The sequence below is a fragment of the Pezoporus wallicus genome, unplaced genomic scaffold, assembly GCF_028554395.1.
Source record: "Pezoporus wallicus isolate ANWC-B61680 ecotype Strahan unplaced genomic scaffold, APGP_CSIRO_Pwel_v1 contig_7506, whole genome shotgun sequence".
NCBI lineage: Eukaryota > Metazoa > Chordata > Aves > Psittaciformes > Psittacidae > Pezoporus > Pezoporus wallicus.
The window spans coordinates 3,078,803-3,099,919 of NW_026637546.1; the positions used below are offsets into that span (position 1 = coordinate 3,078,803).

Sequence of the window (21,117 nt, forward strand, 5' to 3'; positions counted from 1 at the left end):
ATTATTGGAATATGTCTCTATGACTACACTGACACATTCAGGATGTCAGACTCATTTTCAGAATGGGGAGTAAATATACTGAAACTCTTCAGTAAAAATTCTTATATCCATAATCTTGTTTATCAACATACTTTATGAGCTTTCAGTAATAAAACTAGTTGGAGAAGTAAAAAAAAATGGTCAGTGAGCCTTAACATTTAGTACATTTATGTAATTACAAACAAAAGTTAAATACAAAATTAAACCTTTGATTTAAAAGCAAGAAAAACTATTCAGCTTGTAGCAAAGACCATCTCCATCCCACACAAAACAGGTTATATTCTACTTTTATTATAATCAGAAATGCAAAATTTTCAAGTTGAAGGCATTTTTAAAGCTATCTAATTAAATCCAACGGTTTCACAAGATTGGGGCCACTGCACAAGTTGATATGCATGCAAGCTGGATGTAAAAGGACAACCATTTAGTACAGGAATAGAGAATTCCTTTGTTTGTCTCAGCATACTAGTTTAAAGCGAGCAGTGATTTATGTAACAAAAAAACCCAGGTTCTAGAGAAGCGGATGAAATACCGCAGAGATATGCAACCCCCACTCGACATATTAATACAGTACCTGGGCGCTGAATCTGTGAACATCATCAGAGGCACTGACTAGATCAATGGAAGACATGGAGGAAGAGCGACTATAGGGCTACCAGAGACAGACAAAGAAAAAACCAAGTAATCAGAACAAAGGCACAACAGAGCATTCAGTACCAACTTGCAAGCACAAGATAATGAAGAAAAGGAAAACAAAAGCAGCAAGCACAGCAGCAAATGCTGATTTCATGCACCTATTATGCATTATGCTCCCAGTGTAGCCCTGAGAGGAGCATAGTGTTTCCAGTAACACTAGAAAAAAAGCAACTGGATTTTTTTTTTCTTTCACAAAATCAGTTCAGTGAGTTTTGGTAAAGGTATCTTGAAAGTACTGAGGTTAACAAGTTGAGATTGTTTCATTTATTATCTAACTGACAAGCTTGATACAAGTCAAAAGTATTCTAAATACTCAAATCAGTGTTTCTTTGAGCCAAGACAGAAAACAGTCGTTCTCCAATTCTGGCTACTCCATTTGAAAAATGAGTAAACCACTGACAGTTACTAGAAACACTTAAAAAAAAAAAACAAACAACTCACCTACCCATATAAGATATTATATAGAAATATCATAGGTTAGCCCATCATTCAGGAGATCATAAGAAATACCTTACCATTTGAACAAATCGATGAGTCCCCACAGCAGAATATGCATCTCCAGAAGGTAAGGATGTTGGCCAGTGTAATCTAACCTTTTCACTTTGGGACTGCAACAGAATAGGTTTAATTATCAGTGGTCACCTGCTACTGGAAGGACTATGAAACAGAGTGAGTCATCCTCAACCTACATAGTGGCTACAACAACTAATGCTATAGGTGACAGGCATGAAGCTATCATCCTATTGGAATTCTCAGTAAGTGAATGGGAGTAAAGACTGAATTTGTCTGTACTCAAGGGGTACTTCAGAGTTAAGGAAAATAGATTGGCAGCATTAAGGACCCATTAAGTACTAACACAACAGTCACTCAAAACTTTCACTGTCTGTTCAGAGACCATATATACATATATATATGTATATATACATATATATATACACATATATACCATATATATCCATTAGGAAGTCTTTTAATTCTTAACCAAGTCATTGTAATCACTATATTTATAAATCTAAACACTTTTAAGACAAAGGATGCACTACTTTGTAATTCCCTCTCATTTACATACTGCCATACTTTCTCATATTCTATATATTTCTTCACATGCATCTTATCCCTTTTTGATCCTTGTCACTGAAGTATATTGAAGAAATAAGTTAAGAGCAGGAACCAGAACCTACAGAATTTTAAAACAAAAACTAAACAACAGAACTACACCTTTGCCGTTTCACATACTGCAGGGGTCAAAAGAAACTTTGGACCAAAAACTAGGTTTTGAGAAACAGCTCCACTGTTTTGATAATCAGGGCATCAGTTACATACAAAGGTAAGTCTATACTGGATGCTTATTTAGGAATTAGGAACTACAGACATTCAACTAGTTAACACCCTACAATGGTCTCTGTAAGCTGTGAAGTCACTTTCTCAAAATTAGTGTTAAGCAACAATATTTAAGTGTAAAAATACCAAGTGAATTCTCCTTATCAATGTCAGAATAAAATACCTAGAACTTCAGGAGATGCACCCCAAGACTGAGTTTAAGTCACAGAAATCTCCCACAAACACCCATCATTAAGACATTTTTCAAGTATCAATACCTGTTCTTCCATTTTATCCTGTCTGTCGAGAGCAGCTTCAACAGCATCAAAGAACTCCTCTTCATTAATCAGACTATTAGGACCTTCCTAGAGCATAAAAACCAAGCCAAGTTCAAAATTCTGGAGACATGAGAGTTCCACTTCATTTTAACATTAGAGTAACATATTTATATATTATACATATGGCTGTTGGAAGCAAATTTCTTCTACAGACCTCAATTTCTTAGATTACAATTCCTCTGAAAACCGTACTTGTTAAAAGAAGTTACTTCCTCTAACTACAATTTAGAGAGCATGTATCGAGAAAAAAAACAGGAAACTGAGTAACAGTGTCAATAAACTCTGAGAGCAGATTTAGTCTTTAATTAACACGTATCTTCTCTTAAAACCATTTATTGTGTGTCAGTAAAGTACACATTAACATAATTGTGTAGTTAAGACTCCTTCCAAGAATTCCAGTGCCTTAGGGCAGATTTCAGAAGTGCTCAAAACATAACAAGAGAAAGGAAAATTCTGGGATCTCAATTGAAAATTCTTGGAAAGAACGGTTTAACACTAAACAGCAGGTGGAGATGAGTAAATTATTAAAAATTCAGATCTACAAAGTCAAACCTTGGTTTCAGAGAATTAGGTTTACTACTTTCAGTATACTGTAAAACAAGGCGATCCAGCATATTTCAAAAAATTACAATGGGGATATGTGGGAGAAGCAGCTGCGTCCATAAACAGGGAGCCAAAGTCCAGCTTTCATAGAATCATAGAATAGTTAGAGTTGGAAAGGACCTTAAGATCATCTAGTTCCAACCCCCCTGCCATGGGCAGGGACACCTCACACTAAACCATCTCACCCAAGGCTCTGTCCAACCCGGCCTTGAATCTACTTTTTTTATTTTTACAGTGTATGCCTCAAGTCACAACAGAAAAACTAAGCTCAAGCATCTTCTAAATATCTCAACATATTATTTCTCAAGCTATGATCTGTAAATAGAAACATGTTTGATTAATGTACATGAAAGGCTCAAGTTCTTAAAAATTACGCAAACTGCATTATAGGTGCATCAGCTTGTATTATTCTTCACAATGTGGTTTACGTGGCTTAGAATTTGACTGACTACCTCACTGCAGAGGAAGCTGCTGAAAGATGCAATTTAACAGATAAAAGGAATCTAAAAATCACTGAATTTGTCAATATAAAATTTCAGTTGGCAACTTAAAAATCAGCTGAAGTTAGACTTCAGATTTGAGAACTGCCTGTGCAGTCAGGGTTTTATATTTGCTTTACGCATCTATACAGCTGAACCATCAAAAAGAGAAAGTACAAATCTAGTGCACATAAGCCATCTCAAGTGTACAAGAAAAAACAGCAAAAAAAAATCAGCAGGAATATCTGCGAGCAACATGCTTTAGACAAAAGCAGAACATAGAGGCCTGAGGTAAAGACAGACTTAATTCTCAAAAAATTAAATACTGAGATTCTTCATACAGTTTCTGTTTCCAAGGTGGAAAATCAGAAATGGCATGAATACACTTGCACAAGACAAACACCTTGATTTACACACCATTCACCCCTCTTTGAGAAACAAACCAATCTTCACAAGTCCCAGCGTCTTTAAAAATTTCAGAAGCAGACTTTGTACCTCGTAGTCTGGCCCTCCAAAGTGGGACTTTTTCTTCAGTTCTGTTACAGCATTTTTGTATGCTTCTTCAATTCTCCTCCTCTTCTCCGACTCCTGTAAAATTATATGGTAATGTGATTCAGGAAGAATGAATCTACTGCTAATAGTCTACATATGCCAGTAAATGGAATTACCTGACTGGTGTAGTTTTGGTTTGTTGGTTGTTTTTTTTTTCCCCTCAAGTAAAAACTGCAAAGCTGCTGATTTTCTGAATTTATTTGCATGCACGTATTATGTGCACCCATATACATACATATATATAATACAATGCCTGGGTAGCTAACTATCTTGATGATACCTTCTTTAAGTCATGTGAAAGAAACTAGATCAGCAAGCAAAAACTGGTATCTAGCTTAAGAATAGCTATTAATGGTTCACTGACTTTGTATCTGGCAGTTCATATAAAACTCCTTGACACAGATGCTTGGGCAGTGATAACAAAGGGTGAAAAGTAAGATTGGTAAAAACCTAACTTGTTGAATGTAATGAGATACTCATGAGTCACAGCATGTTAAATTTGTATCTATAATTAGCTGGCACGGTTTCAATGTGAATCATTTTGTGAACTCCACGCAGTGATTAACTCGACGTCATTCTCCCATAATAGGTGTGTGACTGTACTAGAGCCACTGATGTCTATATCATTGTGTATTTTGAATAAAAAAGTAGCAATGCCAGGATCAGATTGTCTAGTATTTCCTCTGCAAATTCTACAAACTGCCAGATCTTCTCAGTGAGTGAAAAAGCCATGAACTTCTGAAATTTTTGTAGGATTCAGCTTTAATACACAAGATGCTTCTCTGTCGCCTTTCATAATCACATCAGGTGGAAGAAAGCTAAGTCTTACAGGTGAGCACCACACACTAGCTCTTGCAGATGAGTATAATCACTCAGAGATCCAATTTGAACTTCAAAAAATACTGTGGAAAACCCTTAAGCAATACTGAAAGGCTGGATTTACCAACTGGGAATTGGGTGGTAACATTCATTCTGAAACACATTTTCTGTTTTCTGAAGACAGGTTTGAACAGTAAAGCAACAGTTTCGAACTAAAACAAAGAAGTACAGTTTTCCACAGGAAAATTCTTAGGGGAGAAAAACAGCACTTAAATGAACACAGTATTGCCTTCATCTGAGAACACAGGCTTTCCCTTCTGTAACCATCACAAAAAGACAATACTTGCTAACACGCACATTTCACAAAATTTTGCATGTTTACATTTTTTGAAAGCAACCTGAGAGTCCTAAAGATGCATAAAAGCAGAACTTGAATATAAGGCATTGAGAGAAAGCATAGAAGTTTTACAAGAAGGCTGAAATGAAAAACAAAATCACAACTCCTCCGCCTGCTCACCCCAAATCCCCACATTTTCAGTACTTCAATCCGCAAATTATTGACAATTCACGTGTGTCAAAAGACAACTCTCCAAATCTGCCAGCTTCTCTTAGCAACAAGGCAGAAATTGGGAAACTGTTTGGCTGCACAGCAGGAAAATCACTGGTGTGTTAAAATTCCGTGTACTTTAATGAAACAGTTAAGTTACAGTTGTCAAAGGTGAACAAAATAAGCTACCTAAACATGTTAATCGTAGGGTAAAATTGAATGTTCAGATTATAATTTGCTCATTAATAGTGATTAGTAAGACCAAAGGAAATAAGAACAGAAAAATGTTGCTGTAGTCAAGACAATGTGAAAAGCGTTATCACAAGGGTCTTGTTGCAAATAAAACAATGGACCAAATGCTAGAGATTAAATCACTTTCTTATTAATTTTAAGTCCATTTTAAAATACATTCAAGAGGCTTATACTGGAAAACATACTGCAGCCGAAAACCAGAAAAAGCCAGTCTCAAGATCTTAACAGCTATGAGTAAAAGGTTAAAAGCAAAGCTGTAACTACAATTACTTTTACAGCACATTATATGTTTTTGTTTTAATTTCATGCTGGCCATATGACTGTTTTGGTAACAGAAAACTAAATATAAAAATCTAGAATTACAGTTGTTGAGTGCATTATATGAGCAGTATCCTTCAAAATTAAAATGTTTTTATAATAATAATTTCTTGTTTTCAAAGGCTTAGAAATAGTTTCCAACATTCATTCAGAATGGAACCTGAAACCCTTTTTCTCATTTAACAGAATAAAATGGAGTTAATAAAGATACTTGCTTGATAACACTGCAGTCATCTCTAGTCAAAATGTAGTCATCTCCAGGTTCAACAAATTCTGAACTTGAGCTTTTTTTAATTTGAGATATTTTTTTTTAGGAGAGTGACAATTTTAGAATATTTTCTTCAAGCTCAGCAGAACAATCTATCTTGCATCTTTAGGCTAAGCTAGCTTGCTACAAGACAGAGGCTGTGTATTTTGTACTAATCACTTTTGTATGTTGCTGCTAAGTAAAAGACAGTTATGAAGCTAGTGGAGTGAGGAGGCTAGAGAGAAGTGGGGAGTGAGCTACAGTTGTACTTACAATACCTGTAAAGCCACTATACAGTGGTATGGTACCATTGTAAAGCCATTGATTGGTTTTAGCCACTGACAGAGATATTGCTCTTCATGTAACCTGCACAGCACACAGCCAGCAGCATGAGCCTGCCAACATGAAGGACAAGCTTGATGCTGTCCCTCCCAGCTCTGCTAGATGGGCTTTTACAAGCACTGGACAGACTTACAAGAGCTCTAAAACTCTCCCAGCTAGAACATAAACACTACCAGCTGCCCAATTTCAAGTAATTTCTCCCTCTGATCTCTGAGAGAACGTATTCTAAACTTCATAACTTCAAAATATTTACTTGCTTTTCAAAGCAGTTTACACACCTATCCAAGAAAACAAACAAACAAAAAAACACCAAAGAGCAACACCATTCTCTTCCCACATCTATTTATCAGATGACAAGAGCAGTGTTTTTTGCTCAGGCCCATAGTTACAGAAGATACTCATAAAACCATCTTTAACAAGAAGATGAAAATAAAACAAAAGCACTTCAACAATTGGAGTGGAGTAGTGTTAGCAGAGGTCCAGAGTTCTGAATACAGTCAACTGCTGTCTTTAAGGGTGTAGGTGTCAAGATGGTGGTCATGGGGGGCTGCAGGGGTGGCCTATGTGGGAGGAGGCTGGGGGTCTGCTCTGTGTCAGACCCAGGTGGTTCCAGCCAGCTCCAAAGAAGACCCACTGCAGCACACAGCTGAGGCCATTCACCATGTGTGTGGCACCTCTCTGAAAGATGTATTTAATTGCAAAAGACACCCCAGGGAGAGAGGAAGGGGGAACCAGAAGTGAGAAGCAGAGGAAGAGCAGCAGATTGAGGGCCTTCAGAAAACATATCCACACTGCAGCCCATGGAGGACCTCAGGTCAAAGCAGAGGGACAATTTCCTGAAGGAACAACATCCCACATGGGACACACACTGCAGCAGATTTTCCCCAGAGGACTGCTGCCCATGGAGAGGACCTGCGCAGGAGGAGGCTAAAAGTGTGAAGAGCAAGGAGTGGCAGACATGCACTGCAACCCCAACATTCCTCACGCCACATTTCTTGGGGCTAGAAAGCAGTGGGTAGAGGGACCTGCAGTGAAGGAGTGAAGCTGTGCTTGGGAAATGGGGAAAGAAAGCCGTTTTGGTGTTTATGTTTCACATTAACCAGATTTATTTCAAATCAGCAACAAACTGATTTTCCCCAAGTCAAGAATGTTCTGCTATGACAAGAACCAGTAAGCAATCTCCCTGTTTTCCTCTTGACCCATCAGCTTTCTCATCTTATCTTCCCCCTAATCCTTCTGGATAGGTGGTGGGTGGGCACTTGGCTGTTAGACAACGCTAGCCCACCACAATTCTGTATTATTTAAATCAATAAAATTCTCCCCTTCCAAAAGCACAGCAATTAGAAGAATGTAAAGTAATTATTTTATATTAGAATTCAAGTACTTTACCATGAGTGTGCTATAAATCCCAGAAAATTTCACTGACAAATGTGACTTTAAAGAAGTTGCAGGTGTATAAACACTGAGCAACTTAAAACCTCCAAGGTTTTAGAATCTTTTGCTATTTTAACTTCTGGGAAAACAAGTCCAAATAAGCTGGGACCCCCTTTAAAATGTATTAATTCATGCCGTATGAGTAGCAGTCACATGAAACCAAAAGTGAAATTTAGGATTAAATTTGTTCACCATTTACAGGCAAAAATAAGTCTAGTCCTAAAATAAGAAGTGACAAATAAACTAATTAAAATTCTCTATTAACATATTCTGTATTATATAACAATACAGGGACAAGAAAAAATCACTTCATCCATATTCTAAGCAAAGTCTGATCAACATGAGTGAACCGTGTTTGCTCAGCCCTGAGAATAGAAGAGAAGCCTATGAGGAGGGACCTAATAGTAGCTTTCCCATACCTTCAACAAAGTCAAAGAAACTGAGCCAGACTTACTTCAGACTTCCTACAGACTGCTGAGCCAGCAGCCCGCAGGAGAGGGATGAAAAGAACAGTCAGACACTGGAATAAGAGATACTCCAACTAGATATAAGGAAAAACTTTTTTACTATTACCACAGTTAAGCAGCAGAACAGGTTGCCCAGAAAAGCTGTGCAGTCCCCAGCCTTAAAGACTTGAAATCAGACTTGATAAAGCCCTAAGCAACCTGGTTTAATCTCTAACCATCCTTTTAAGCAGAAGGTTTGAGAAAAAGAGACCTCAAAAGGTCTAGTCCAACCTATGATCCTATGAACAAGCTTCAAGTCTTGGATGTACTGTAATTCCTCCAACTACTTAGACGAAGCAGTAACTAAGTATTGACAGAAGTTTCAATACAGTTAGACAGGGTCAGACCTTTGACATGTGGACAAAGACAACCACAGAGGCAGAGGCAAGGATTCAGACGTGGAGGTGTTCTGTCTGAATATGCTCATTCTTTGAATAGTGTACCACTAAAACACAGGGAGTGAGAAGTGTGATAAACACCACATGGGAACATGTTAAATGAAAAACAAGACAACAGCTAGAGGACTGCACAGGACACCGGCCAATGACGGCAGGATTCTAGAAATTATAGCCTGAAGTACAACCTAGCTGTGCCTCCAGCACATCCCATGAGAAAAGACACTGCTCCTTTTAAAGTTGCTAGAGTGGTTGAGTAGGCTTAGCATGAACTATCACTGCTATCAGATTAACAGATATTCTAATACCACACATTTTAAAAATTTAACCAGTCAGCATAAAACATGACTTAATCTCTTTAGTCTCCTAAAGGAAAGTGAAATAATTGTATCTTAAGAAGACATTTAAAGTTAGAACTCTTTTTCTCCTTAGTATTGTCACCACCTTTTATCACAATTAAAAAAATTTGGAGATTTGCACTTTTTTTTTTGCAAACATGGACAAACAAATCCCTTAGAAGGCTGCAACCAATACACTTATTATTATGGAATACTATCAGGTTCTCTATAGATATAAAATACAATATCTGAACAAGGGCTGCAAAACCAGACTATGATAAATGTTACTATATCACCAGTTAGGATGAGACTTTCATGTTTAATAGGTGTAATAATGAAAGCACATAGAACTAACAAATGCTGTACATAAAATAAAAGCAATTCTTGGAATAAAAAAAGTTAACAGCACATTTTAAATTTTAATTTTAATCTAAAGAATTTTTTTTTTCCCAACAAAAGTAAAAGGAAAATTATCTTACCTTATCTAGCTTTTTTTGCCAGCTTTCTTCACATTTTACCATGAGTTCAATACAATGAGAGAGTGTAGCAAGGATTCCAGCAGTAGTTGCCTTGAAAGTTATAGCTTCTCCTTTAAAGTCTATGCCATTAATTCCTTTCGGTGTTACATGCGGAAACACTAAAACCAAACACGAATCATTCACTGATAGCTGCCTTCAAGCAAGCATTTTACATGCATACTTTATATTACAACTGTTTGAAGAAAACAGACTGGCCAGAGATGTAATATAAAAATAAAAAAATGATAGTAATTTCAGCTATCCACAGGATAATGAAAGGTATTCAAAGGGAGAAACACATCCCCTCAGCTTCATCTTGCGATACCCTGTTTCAAGTCTGCTTGTAATGCTCGATTACTCTGCACTCCACAAATCAGGCGGGTGGAGGGAGTGGTAATACTTTGTAACAATAGCAGTTTGACAGCTTGAAGGGGTGCCTAATTAACAAAGAGCAACCTTAAAATGTATCTGATGCAGCACTAAGAAAGGAACAATTTCAAAATGCAATCAAACCCGAAATGTAACATTCAAGGTTGCTTTAAATGGGTAATTACATATTTAAAAACATCGAAGTAAAAAGGTATGATATAAAAGTATCAAATGTGTTGAGTTATCCAAGTACTGTGGGTTTTGCAGTTCCAACAACTACTTCATGCTGTCAACCAAGCCATCTGTTGCTAAGGCTATTTAAACAAGTCATTTAAAACGTGTGACAAAAAAAGTACCTATTATATGACAAACTCGTATGTAGGTTGACATAATAACAAATCAAATGCTACACATTAATGTCAGAAAATATTAGAAAGCAGAAGTAACACCCATGCTGAAGCTGACTGAGCCTAGCAAGTTAAAGTAACTCCTGCTGTGCCACAGTGGAAGCTAATGGCTATCACTTCCCTCCTCCCTGCCAGTGTGTCAATTTGTCAGCGTTCCCCTGTTATGGTTTAAAAAGTACAAATAAATACTTGTGTAAGTTTATCCAGTATGTCTGCAAAGGCAAAGCAAAGCTTTCGAGCAGCTCAGTTTTTGTAAGGAAGGGAAGTGCAACTGCTGTTCTCTAACGGCAGAACCCTGTATCTTCACTTCGGGAACAGTAAGCAATTGTCTCATGGTCTAAAGCAATAGTTTAAGTCTCTACAGGTTTTACTCCTTTCAGAAGTAATCGAACTATTTTTTAAACAGCTGATTACAAACTACACACTGCTTTGAACACCTCAATAAGCATACATACTACGGTAGAATGCAGTTTATTTTTTGTTTCATGTTAATCAAGAGTACTCCCTAAAAGGTAAGGATGATGGGGCTGGAGAAAAAAAAGTAAAGAGAAAGAAAAATCTGTTCAGAAACAATAATAAGCACAGCAGCTCTCCCTCCCCCTAACAGCTGCAGAGGGAACATGGAGGAGGCTGAGACTGAAAGTGGTACAAGCTGGCAAGAAGGTGGTGCAGTAGATTCACTGAGAATAATGAAAATAACACAAGGGCTCCACCCGTAACAATTCATGACTGAAAATCAGAGTTTATACTGATAATTATTCCTGTTGGTGTAGACTGTGTTCACACACAAGTTTACCAGCACAGCTATAATGCTTCAGGCATGATTTTTCTCTCTTAATTATGGATCATGATAAAGATGCTGAAGAAACTACCACTAGCTGCAACATGGCAAGATCATTTCAGAAATCTCTGTGGTAGATTACAAGGGAGATGCAGCAATGCAGCCTCATTTCCTAGGTATCTTCAGGTCTCAGCCACAGGTCATTAATACTTCAATACAGTTTCAGTCACACAAATGACAAGTCACATTCAATGACATGTTCCAAGTCATTTGTTAATGACTACTCTCAAAGTAGGACTGATACATGAGAAGTTTGCAGTTTTAAAATTAGTGTACACAGTTCCTTTCAGCCATTATAATTGTGGGCAAAAATGAACTTGTTGAAGGAAGGTGCAAAACCTGTTTCTTTGAAGAAATGGTCACTTAAGAAATTCCTTACAATGGATAGGAGTATTCTGATTCTTTCCTAATCCCAGGAGATATTTTTCTTCTCAGAATATATCAGAAGATGAGCTCAAGCCTTATCTGGGTAACATCTTAAATTGTATTTGTCTAGAGATTTTTCTACTCTGAGAGCCTGAATATCTTTCCTATTCCTTTTTTAAACTTTTTTTTTCCATGTCAACTACAAATTTCTTCAAAATGAAATCTCTCATCAGGAGATCTACATGCTACAAGGTAAAGGCTAATAGGAGAGTGTTCCTAACACTGCAACTGCTTTTCCAACCTCACGATCAAACTGCATGCAGCCAACTGAGAAAAAGCAGCAGGATGATTTTTCTCCTACTGTAGCTTCAATTTCAACATCTTCCAAGTGGTTCCTTTATAATTATCCTGTCTTTTAAGCATTTTGCTTTATTTCCAGTTGTTTTCACTTGCCTTTCACATTGCAGATTCTTGTTTCAGACTTCAATAGGTCTTTAGCCCTTCTCTCCTACACCTCTGTATCTGTTAGGATAGGTCAGTTTTCCCTTTTTGTTCCTAAGATTGTTTATAACACTTTCCCAGATGTCTCAAACATCATGTGTTTGTTCCAATCTGTTTTCATATGAATCAGAAAATTATTCTAAACACAGTAAGTAGAAAGTAGTTCCTTTATATTTTCCATTTAATGCCACCTTAAAATTAGTTCAGTAATGTGAGATGTTAAGTGAAAAATGTTCAGGTATATGACCCATTTATTGATATCTACTGTTGTTGATCTTCTTGGATAAGTAGGATCGCTATGATTAGTTGTCATCTAAGAACAACCCCATTATTGGTGAATGTTCTTCCTCTATTCAAAGCACAAAAATCCAGTGTAAATCCTACCACGTTTTACATCGAATTTCCATCCTTAAACCTCTATACCATTTTCATCATTATAGCTGCAGTACAAAACCACCTTCCATATTGAAAAAGGTTCCTTAAGTAGGTTTCACCTGCTCTTCCTACTCTTACATAATTTAAATCCAAATACACACATTTTACTGAGCAGATGGATAGAAACGCTTCCTGATAAAGATCCCAGTAGGTAAATATGCATCAGCCAGACTTTCCCTTGGTGTTCTATACATTGTTGAGTTACCAATTTTTTTCACTCTTCCCAGCTTTTTACTCACACACCCTAGAGAACACAGAAAAGAAAAAGTCTCCCTGTCCAAAATGTCTTCAGAGTAGTACGCAATTCTCTATAGTCATGTTAACTTCCTCCTCCCACCCAGGGAAGGTGCATAAGGGAACAAATTTCAGAAGACAACGTGAATATGGTCCCTTAAGTCAGTCTTAAATTTAATGATTTCAGCACTAGACTGGTTGCACTGGTGGTTTGAACAGCAGGCTCAAACACTCCTTATCATACTAGGCTATATAAGAGGCTGAACCCATGCTTCTTACTCCCTGAAGTACTGACCACAGAGCAGCCCCCAGAATAAACAGGCAACCACTTCTCATCTACAATTAAAAAGCCTGTTTCAGTCCTTTCAGGACTTGATAGAGACTTGAAGAATGGAACCTGAAATCTGAGAAACAAAAGAATCTTAACAACTGCTCTGAGGCTAAACTTTAGAAAGGGGTGAAGTTTTAAGATAATTCTTTCATTATCAACTAGTCTGAGTAATTTTCTAACCAATATATTGGCATGGCTTTCTCAGCCCAAAATATCTGCTTCCCCCACTGCATCACTCATGATTCCATTTTATGGCAGAGACTCTTAATTTTTCATTTCTAGTCAAGCTTTGCAGCACTCAGCTACTAAATATTTAACAGGTCTAGCCCTTAGAAATCAAACTAAGGCACAGAAAAACTAAATGGAGATGAAGTTTTTCATAGAAATAATTGAAGGAAAGTAAATTTAATGGAATCAGGAATCAGAACAACTGGGATTAGAAGTTAGCAAAAAAGCAAGGGGTTGTAGAAATTATTTTTTGTGAGTTTATATAGAGGTACCCATAATACATGGCAATTTCTTAGCATATAACTTCCCAAAGACTTGATACAGAACTTTTAAAGAGGATTATAGATATCACTTAAAATTCCTTTTAAATTCCTGGTGATGAAAATAAAGAAGTCACTTATTTTCCATTTAAATATCTTAAGATGACCAGAGGTACTAAAAATGTACTTTCCTAATGGCATTCCCCATATCCTGTGTGTACATATAGCAGTACACCAGAAGAATGTAGATATGAAGAGATGTTCTAAAGGTAAATTAAGCTGAAACTCCTACATTATCCTACAAAAATTAAAATTGACAAAGACGTCTTTTTCAAAATGAATCATGCAGTAAAATTAAATTCTCACTTAACATTTTTTTAAAGAAGGCTCTTTGTTTTATGAGGTTTTCTCTGACTTAACAGTCCTCAGAAAATGTACACTTGTATACACACAAGGGATAGGAGAACTGTGCACTTGCTTGCAGGTGAGCGTTGCAAGACTACTTATCTTTGGTAATAAAAGGCAAGAAAAATTTATTCAAAACTAGAGTTATATGTACTTAACCTTTGAAATCAGCATTACAATTAATTCTCAGCAGAGGAAGTACTTTATGTAATTGAAAAAAATTTACTCATATGATGAATTCTAGAAGTAACCTGAAAGCTCCTTCCACTTCCTTTCCTTTTTCCTCATAACAATTTTGGCTATACTCTAGAAAGAGCACTTAAATGCAACAAGGAAAGATGTAACAGGGGGGCAACACACAATTAAAATGAAAACAAGACAAAGAATAGGCTCATTTTGCCCATATATCTTCCACGTTCTTGATTAAAGTGTTTGTATTTTTCAAAATGCTTTTAGCAAGGACTTTGGGAGATACCATCAGATTTGAAACTGAAGGCAGTGCAACTTCAAAGTTTTGTGAATCAAAGTCTAAGAAATATCTTAGGACTGAATCGTCAGCATTTACACAATGTAAACACCAAAATATTTTGGTTGGGGAACAAAAGAAAGGCTAAGAAGAATGCAAATGGATTTTAAGTGCCAGGCCAGAAGTATCAGATTTCTAGACCAACAAGAACTGCATGAGTCCTTCACATTTACTGCATGGATGCAGTGAGTACAATAATGAGATCATTTAAAATAATAAAAATCAGAATTCTGTTCATCATAATGGAAAATACAGTAAAAAAAAGTGCTAATATTATGAGGAGTGAGAACTGGTAACACTGTTGACTTCACACTACATACTCATAGAAGTCGGAAAAACTATACTGGGACATACGTAACTGGGAAAGCATCGTTCTCCACCACACTCCTAAAGCAGGTCACATTTGCAAGAAAAACTGCAGTAACCTGTCACAAATACCAGGTCCCAATATCTGAATGAGGCAGCTGTTTCAACAGAATTTTGCAGTGAATACAGCTTTGGACACAGAATAGGAAATTCCAAACTTACATTAATATTTGTGTGAATTAAGTGTAACTCAGAGAATCATGAAAAGCACCTAATAAATGGTAACGTGAAGAAGAACTTGCTGTCACATACATTTGAATAACTACTTTTGCCATTTTCTGCCTAGAAAAGAGCATATGTACTGACCATGTATCAGGCTTCTCATATCATTCATACGAATTTTCAGTGAAAAAGTTGGGACAGACTTACATTTTTCCTTACTGCTGTTACTGTTATGTACAAAATCCCCATCAGAACGCACTGTAGGGAAATCATCTTCATCATCTTCTACCACTAAATTGGAGACAAAATATTATGGGAATGAGAAGGCTCTTCCAATTCTTTGTGTGCAAGAAAGAATTAAGAGCATCTTCATGGCTAAACAGCATTTAAGATTTCTTCCTGCAACAAAAGTCATGACCACCCCAGCCCGCCTTTAGCTTTTTTGTGTGGTTTTGGTTGTTTTGCCTTTTGTTTGTTTTGGTGGGGGGTACCTGTTGTTGGTTTAGTTTGGTATTTTTTGACTCCAGTCTGCTATCAGTGTTACTAGCAGAAACCATCTAATGCTTGCTCAGTGTTGAAGTTTAGCACTCAATTCTATGGTAAGAACAACAATGTTTTGGTGCTACAACTGGATAAAGCAGGGCGCTACAATTCAGCAACTATACTCTTCTGCACTAAAAAGTTTGCAAAGAAGTGGAATTGTACATCTACTGTTTACTTACTACCTAAAGTTTCAAGCTAACGGACCAAACCCAGGAATGAATATGAATGCCCCAGGAGTGTACATGGATACAGCAACAAGCTGTGCTCTGAGAAAAGCAATTCAGAAATATGTAGACATCCACACTGGAGTCTACGAGGGCCACAAGTGTACACCCAGTGCTCTAGTTTCAGCTAACACATCTCATGAGGATGCATTATGATAGCCCCTTTGCCTTTTTAAAGAATGTATTATTTCTATTGAAACTAGTAGCCTATTGTTTTATCAAAATAAAAGTGACACACTGATAAACTAACTTGAATTCATCTTATGAGAGTAACCAATTATTGTTCTGTAACATCACTAAGTGTATTTCTTTTGTACTATTGACAGCTACAGGTTAATATTAAGTTAAACAGGTTTTTAAAGGAATTCAGCTTCTGAAGTGAAAATAGTTAAACTCTGTTTATGCAGAAATATGTATGATTGATTTCTATATTAAAGAGTAAATTTAAGATACTTTCTTTATATGGTATCAAATACTATAGTAACTATTTTAAGGGCTATTACTGTGTAAAAAGCTAAATTCTATAGAGATATGAGTTTTCTGTTACAGTTTTACCTTTATCCCTCTGGAGTTCATCTTTGGAAACTGCATCTGCACAGTCATCAAAGTATTTCTGTAAAGTATCAACTTGTCTACACAAGATGTCTCTGAAGGTTTCCATTTCTGCAAGCTTCTCACGTAAGCTATGGCCCTTCTGAAAATACAAGAGAAAAATGCCTGAAATGCTTCTGAACATCCAGCAGTAGTCCAATATGTTAAAAAAAAAAATCAATTCTGCAGCTATGAAGAACAAATTCAAGTTCAGCTATGACACACTATTAATGTCAGAAAGGTATAAAGAATTGCACACAAGCATTTTGTCCACTGGTCTCAGTTTTAACTCTTGACTACCTATGCTACTTTAGAGCATTCAGCAAAAGCTTATTAAAAATTTGATCTTGTATGCTACCAATTTTATGCCTATTTGCCTGAAAACAGTAACCTCTAGTTTAAGATCTTTGATCCATCTTTATTTCCCTTTCTTGTGTGAAGCTCCTCTTCTGCTCTCCCAGAAGCACAGCCCACCTATGTTCATGTTAATTATTTATGCACATGAAACAAGGAAGGCCATAATGTTTTCAATCTCTATCAACCAAATATATTAAGTCACAGAATCAGCATTCCTTTTCATTTAGAGGCCTTGCTATTCTGAGGAATAAACGAGGAAAGGTTATAAATGCTCTGAGAGGTTTGATTTTCTTGCCACTGGAAGATGACATGATAGTTTAAAAAGCGCAACTGTACAGAGGCGTGAGAGAGCTTTCTGTACCTGTGGTTCATCATAAAATTAAATACACCTGCAGTAAACAAAATATTTTGGGTTTTTTTCTACAACTCTGTGGCAGTCTGCACACAAGTTATTTCTTTTTAAGTTGTGTGTTACTTATGCACCAATACCAAGCAAACTTTATTCACTAACCTTGAATGAAGAGGTGGATGTTGCAGAGTAGCCACTTGCTCCAGAAACAAGAGACACCATGGAGCCATGGCGTCGTAAGCTTGACTCTGATCCATAGCCAGATTCAGTCTAAAAAACAAACCACACACTAGAGTGCTGAGGCTTTTAATAAAAAGGAAATCATGAAAGCAAGATTAATGTAATTGACTCTGAAACCCATCCATTTGTGCCTGCATTTTTAAGGTTTTAATGCAGCATCCATAAAGTTATTATGAATCTATTTTTTACCATACTGATTTATGAAAAATTAGTTATCTATATCCTATTAGAAACTCCCAAAAGAACAAGGCAACATATGTTTTAGGGTTCAAAAAAAAGGACAATGTGCCATTATTTTGGCTTATGTAATCCCTACCAACAATTTTCACACAGCATTCAAAACCTAAAGTACTGTACAATTTTTCAGAAGTTTAGCATGGTTCAGTTTGAAGACAATAATTTTCAGTCAATCCTTCCAATCATTCAAATACTGCAATTTTATTTTTAAAAGCAACAAAATAGAGATAATAAAAAGCAGACAATTACTGCTATCAAGACACTTTTTTGCTTGTTCCAAGCTTATTTAGCAGAACTCTTTATACCAGACTGGAAAAATTTTTTAGAATATGAGTTCAAGTGTGAAACAGTATATCTGCCTTTGGTAATATATCTGCAATATTGAACCACATTTTGAATTGCAATGCAATTCAGTGCAATGATTATATCTTAATTTACTGGGTTGCAATTTTAAGTGTAACAAATCAAATAATGAAGATTTGACTGGGGGTTTTTTGCAAATACTCAAGTAAAGGCTTTTAGCTTTTTTAATGGACTTTATATCCCACAGAGGCTTGACAAGTAAAAACAAAGTTGCTAAACGAATAAACTGCTTTTTTAAAGGACAAAAATGAGTTTTGGGCATACAATTATGTTGTTTCAAAGTGTTTCATAAGAATAAATCTCAAAAGAGCATTTTGTAAGAGTCACACAGCACACTGAAGCTTGAAGCATTTCTTAATTTCTTTTAATATTTCATCCATATGCAAATCTAAAATACTTCTATTTTACTGATAATTCAATGTTTATTTAATCATATGCCCAAATATTCAGATGGCTCTGAATGTGCTTTTACTACTCAGTTTAACAGGACTCATTCCATTTTCTGAAAGTTACATACTCTAGAGAGAATGTAAATTTTCATTTTGATAGCATATGATTAATAAACAGATCGTTTTTAAAAGGTAGCAAAAATACCCACTGCATAGAGATCAGAGCATTTTAATGAAGAGAAGCAAATGTCTTCTGATTGCTTTCTGTATCAGAGAAAGACATGCCTATGTAAAACCTAGACTGAAGTTTAGGAAGTGAAAGCTCTGAATTTCTCTACTTGAATATTTAATCAAAGTCATATTTAAAACTTACAGGAATAGATATAATCTTAGAGAATCTAGTAACTTATATTCTACATTTGAATTAAATATTTTTTCCCAATATTACCCCATCAATGCTAGTTAATTTACAATAAAAATTGAGAGTGAAAGAAGAAAACTTCTTTCCATACCAATTTTTTTAAGGTACCTTTTCAGCAGTATCTTCATTTGACTTTCATTTATACTTCTGGTTAATAATTCCACTAAACACTTTATCCATGCTTCAGGATTGTATACAAGACAGCATATACAGCTATGAACTGTACACAGGTATCAACTGGCAAACGCTACCAATAAAATGGTACTACATAAAAAGCATTTAGGCAATTTTAACTATTTTGCAACCAAGAAGCAAATTCAGCAGACAGAAGAGCAGAACAAACAGCACACAACATGAATCCAAAGCATATGTATGCATTTACACATCATGTTAACAAAACTGCCTAAGATAATTATGTTTTAATAGCTGGGGGGGAGGGTAATGGGGAGAAAGAGCTGTATGGGGATGACACAAAAATTACATCAAGAATAATTATTTGCCAGAAGAAACAGAAGTATTCCTTTATAACCGATGCAGAGACAAAACATCCAGCAGACTCATGCAAGCAGCTTAACACAAACAATGGATGCATGCATCATGCAAAGCCCCACCATTCTACTACCGCAACATCTAAAGGAGAGCAGGTCACTGCTGCATTTATGTCTTGCAAAGCAGATCATTAACTTTTCACTGCAGAAATACTCAATTACATTAAGAGGAATGCTGAAACGAGCTTCTTCTGTTTATGCAATTTTTAATTTCGCAAAATAAAAATTAGAAAAGCAGGTACAGTCCATATGATAGAAGCTAACAGTCTCTGCCTGAAAACAAAACAGCTTGCAGAAGTTGTATGAATTCACACCATCAAACACTAATGCTAATTCACTATGCTCAGCAGAGATGCAGTTCTCTGAAATTCCATGCATACATTATAGCTTCAAAGCTACACTAAAACTGGCATTTGTTAGTACACTGCAACACCTTCAGCTTTCTAAGGCAGTGCAAAAAATCATTAATCCTTTCGTTATGACAGACAAGAGGAAAGAGACACATGATCCAAAGCTTCATGTGATTCTTTACAGGAGCAGATGCTGGTATCAGCAACAAGGCAGTACACGTCAGAAAAGCTGCTTTCAGTTAAGTGTTTGCAGAATCATATTGCAGACCTCCATCATGGTTCACACTGATCTGCCAGCTAAGGATTTCCTGAAGTGGGTCAACAATATTCTCAAGTAAACCACAGACTGACTCACAGCAAAGCTTCCCCGCTTGGGTAAAAAAAAAATTAAAAAAATCAAATAAAGCAAATTATTCTCCCATATCTTCAAGGAATTATTTTGATTATGTCTCAATCTAGTGCCTGTCAAGCACTTTAATGTATGTTTGTCAACCAAGGCAGATATTTTCAGTTAGCATTATAAGTTATTTAGTATTTTACATAACACAAGCAGCAGTCAGCTCCTCCCTCTCAGGCATATGGCTTACCCTAGGGGGTGGTGAAACAGACATTAGGATACAGTGACTTAAATACTGTTCTCTGCAGTATTTGTGAAAAATCATACTCAAACATCCAAGATATCAAACCACAGTATTTTATGAAAAACAAGAATGTATAAAAAAGGTAAAAATGTAAAATTTAAGTGCTGGAAGGTACTATGGAAGACTTGGTGAAGAATAGGCAGTCAAGCTCTGTAAAACATTTACGTTCCATGAGGAATTTTTATATTTGCTGCAAATGCTTCACCACATACTTGAAGAAAGAAAGCTACTACTAGGATGAGTCAAGAAAGGGAGTGCTGTAGACAGCAAAACCCCTACAGACACTACAGGTAGTGCAGTCCAGGATTCACTTCTGAGGACTGAAGTTAGATAAAATTAACATGTGTCTGTAGGTCTGATTTTTCAATTCCTCCATAGCCACTGACATTGGAAATTTAAGGTTTTAAAAATTACAAGGTAGTTGTTAGCGAAAAGGCAGAGATGAGAATTTAATAATACAGACCACGCAAGCTGGATGATTCCACTGCCTACAGTAGTGCAGGAAAAAAAAACAACCTTGTAATAACTTCCTTTGCAACTGCAAAAGCAGGTAAAGAAATATAGGCATACTCTTCCTCCAACAGTGATAAATGTTGCAATTCCACAATAAATAAGCACACTATGCGTACAGGAGGAAAAAAAAAAACAACACATGAATTAAGAGTTGAAAAATAAGTATAATAGACAACT

The 21,117-nt window shown here is 36.2% G+C and overlaps 1 protein-coding gene across 4 annotated transcripts in view; it reads right to left on the reverse strand.

Moving 5' to 3' along the window:
- The window catches only part of CERT1 (ceramide transporter 1), a 30,882-nt gene extending 10,727 nt beyond the window's left edge, over nucleotides 1-20,155 (reverse strand). The window contains exons 1-9 of one of the 4 annotated variants that reach the window (XM_057406142.1): nucleotides 19,870-20,155; nucleotides 17,401-17,508; nucleotides 16,497-16,635; nucleotides 15,382-15,465; nucleotides 9,705-9,862; nucleotides 3,971-4,063; nucleotides 2,334-2,420; nucleotides 1,251-1,343; nucleotides 614-691 (exon numbers count right to left, since the gene is read on the reverse strand). In XM_057406142.1, coding sequence (XP_057262125.1) covers nucleotides 614-691; nucleotides 1,251-1,343; nucleotides 2,334-2,420; nucleotides 3,971-4,063; nucleotides 9,705-9,862; nucleotides 15,382-15,465; nucleotides 16,497-16,635; nucleotides 17,401-17,508; nucleotides 19,870-19,956 — 927 coding nt within the window. In that variant the 5' untranslated portion in view covers nucleotides 19,957-20,155. Of the gene's footprint in view, nucleotides 1-613; nucleotides 692-1,250; nucleotides 1,344-2,333; nucleotides 2,421-3,970; nucleotides 4,064-9,704; nucleotides 9,863-15,381; nucleotides 15,466-16,496; nucleotides 16,636-17,400; nucleotides 17,509-18,996; nucleotides 19,147-19,499 lie in introns of those variants that run through there. The other 3 variants (XM_057406143.1, XM_057406145.1, XM_057406144.1) reach the window with 3 other exon arrangements.
- Between the last annotated feature and the right edge of the window lie 962 nt (nucleotides 20,156-21,117).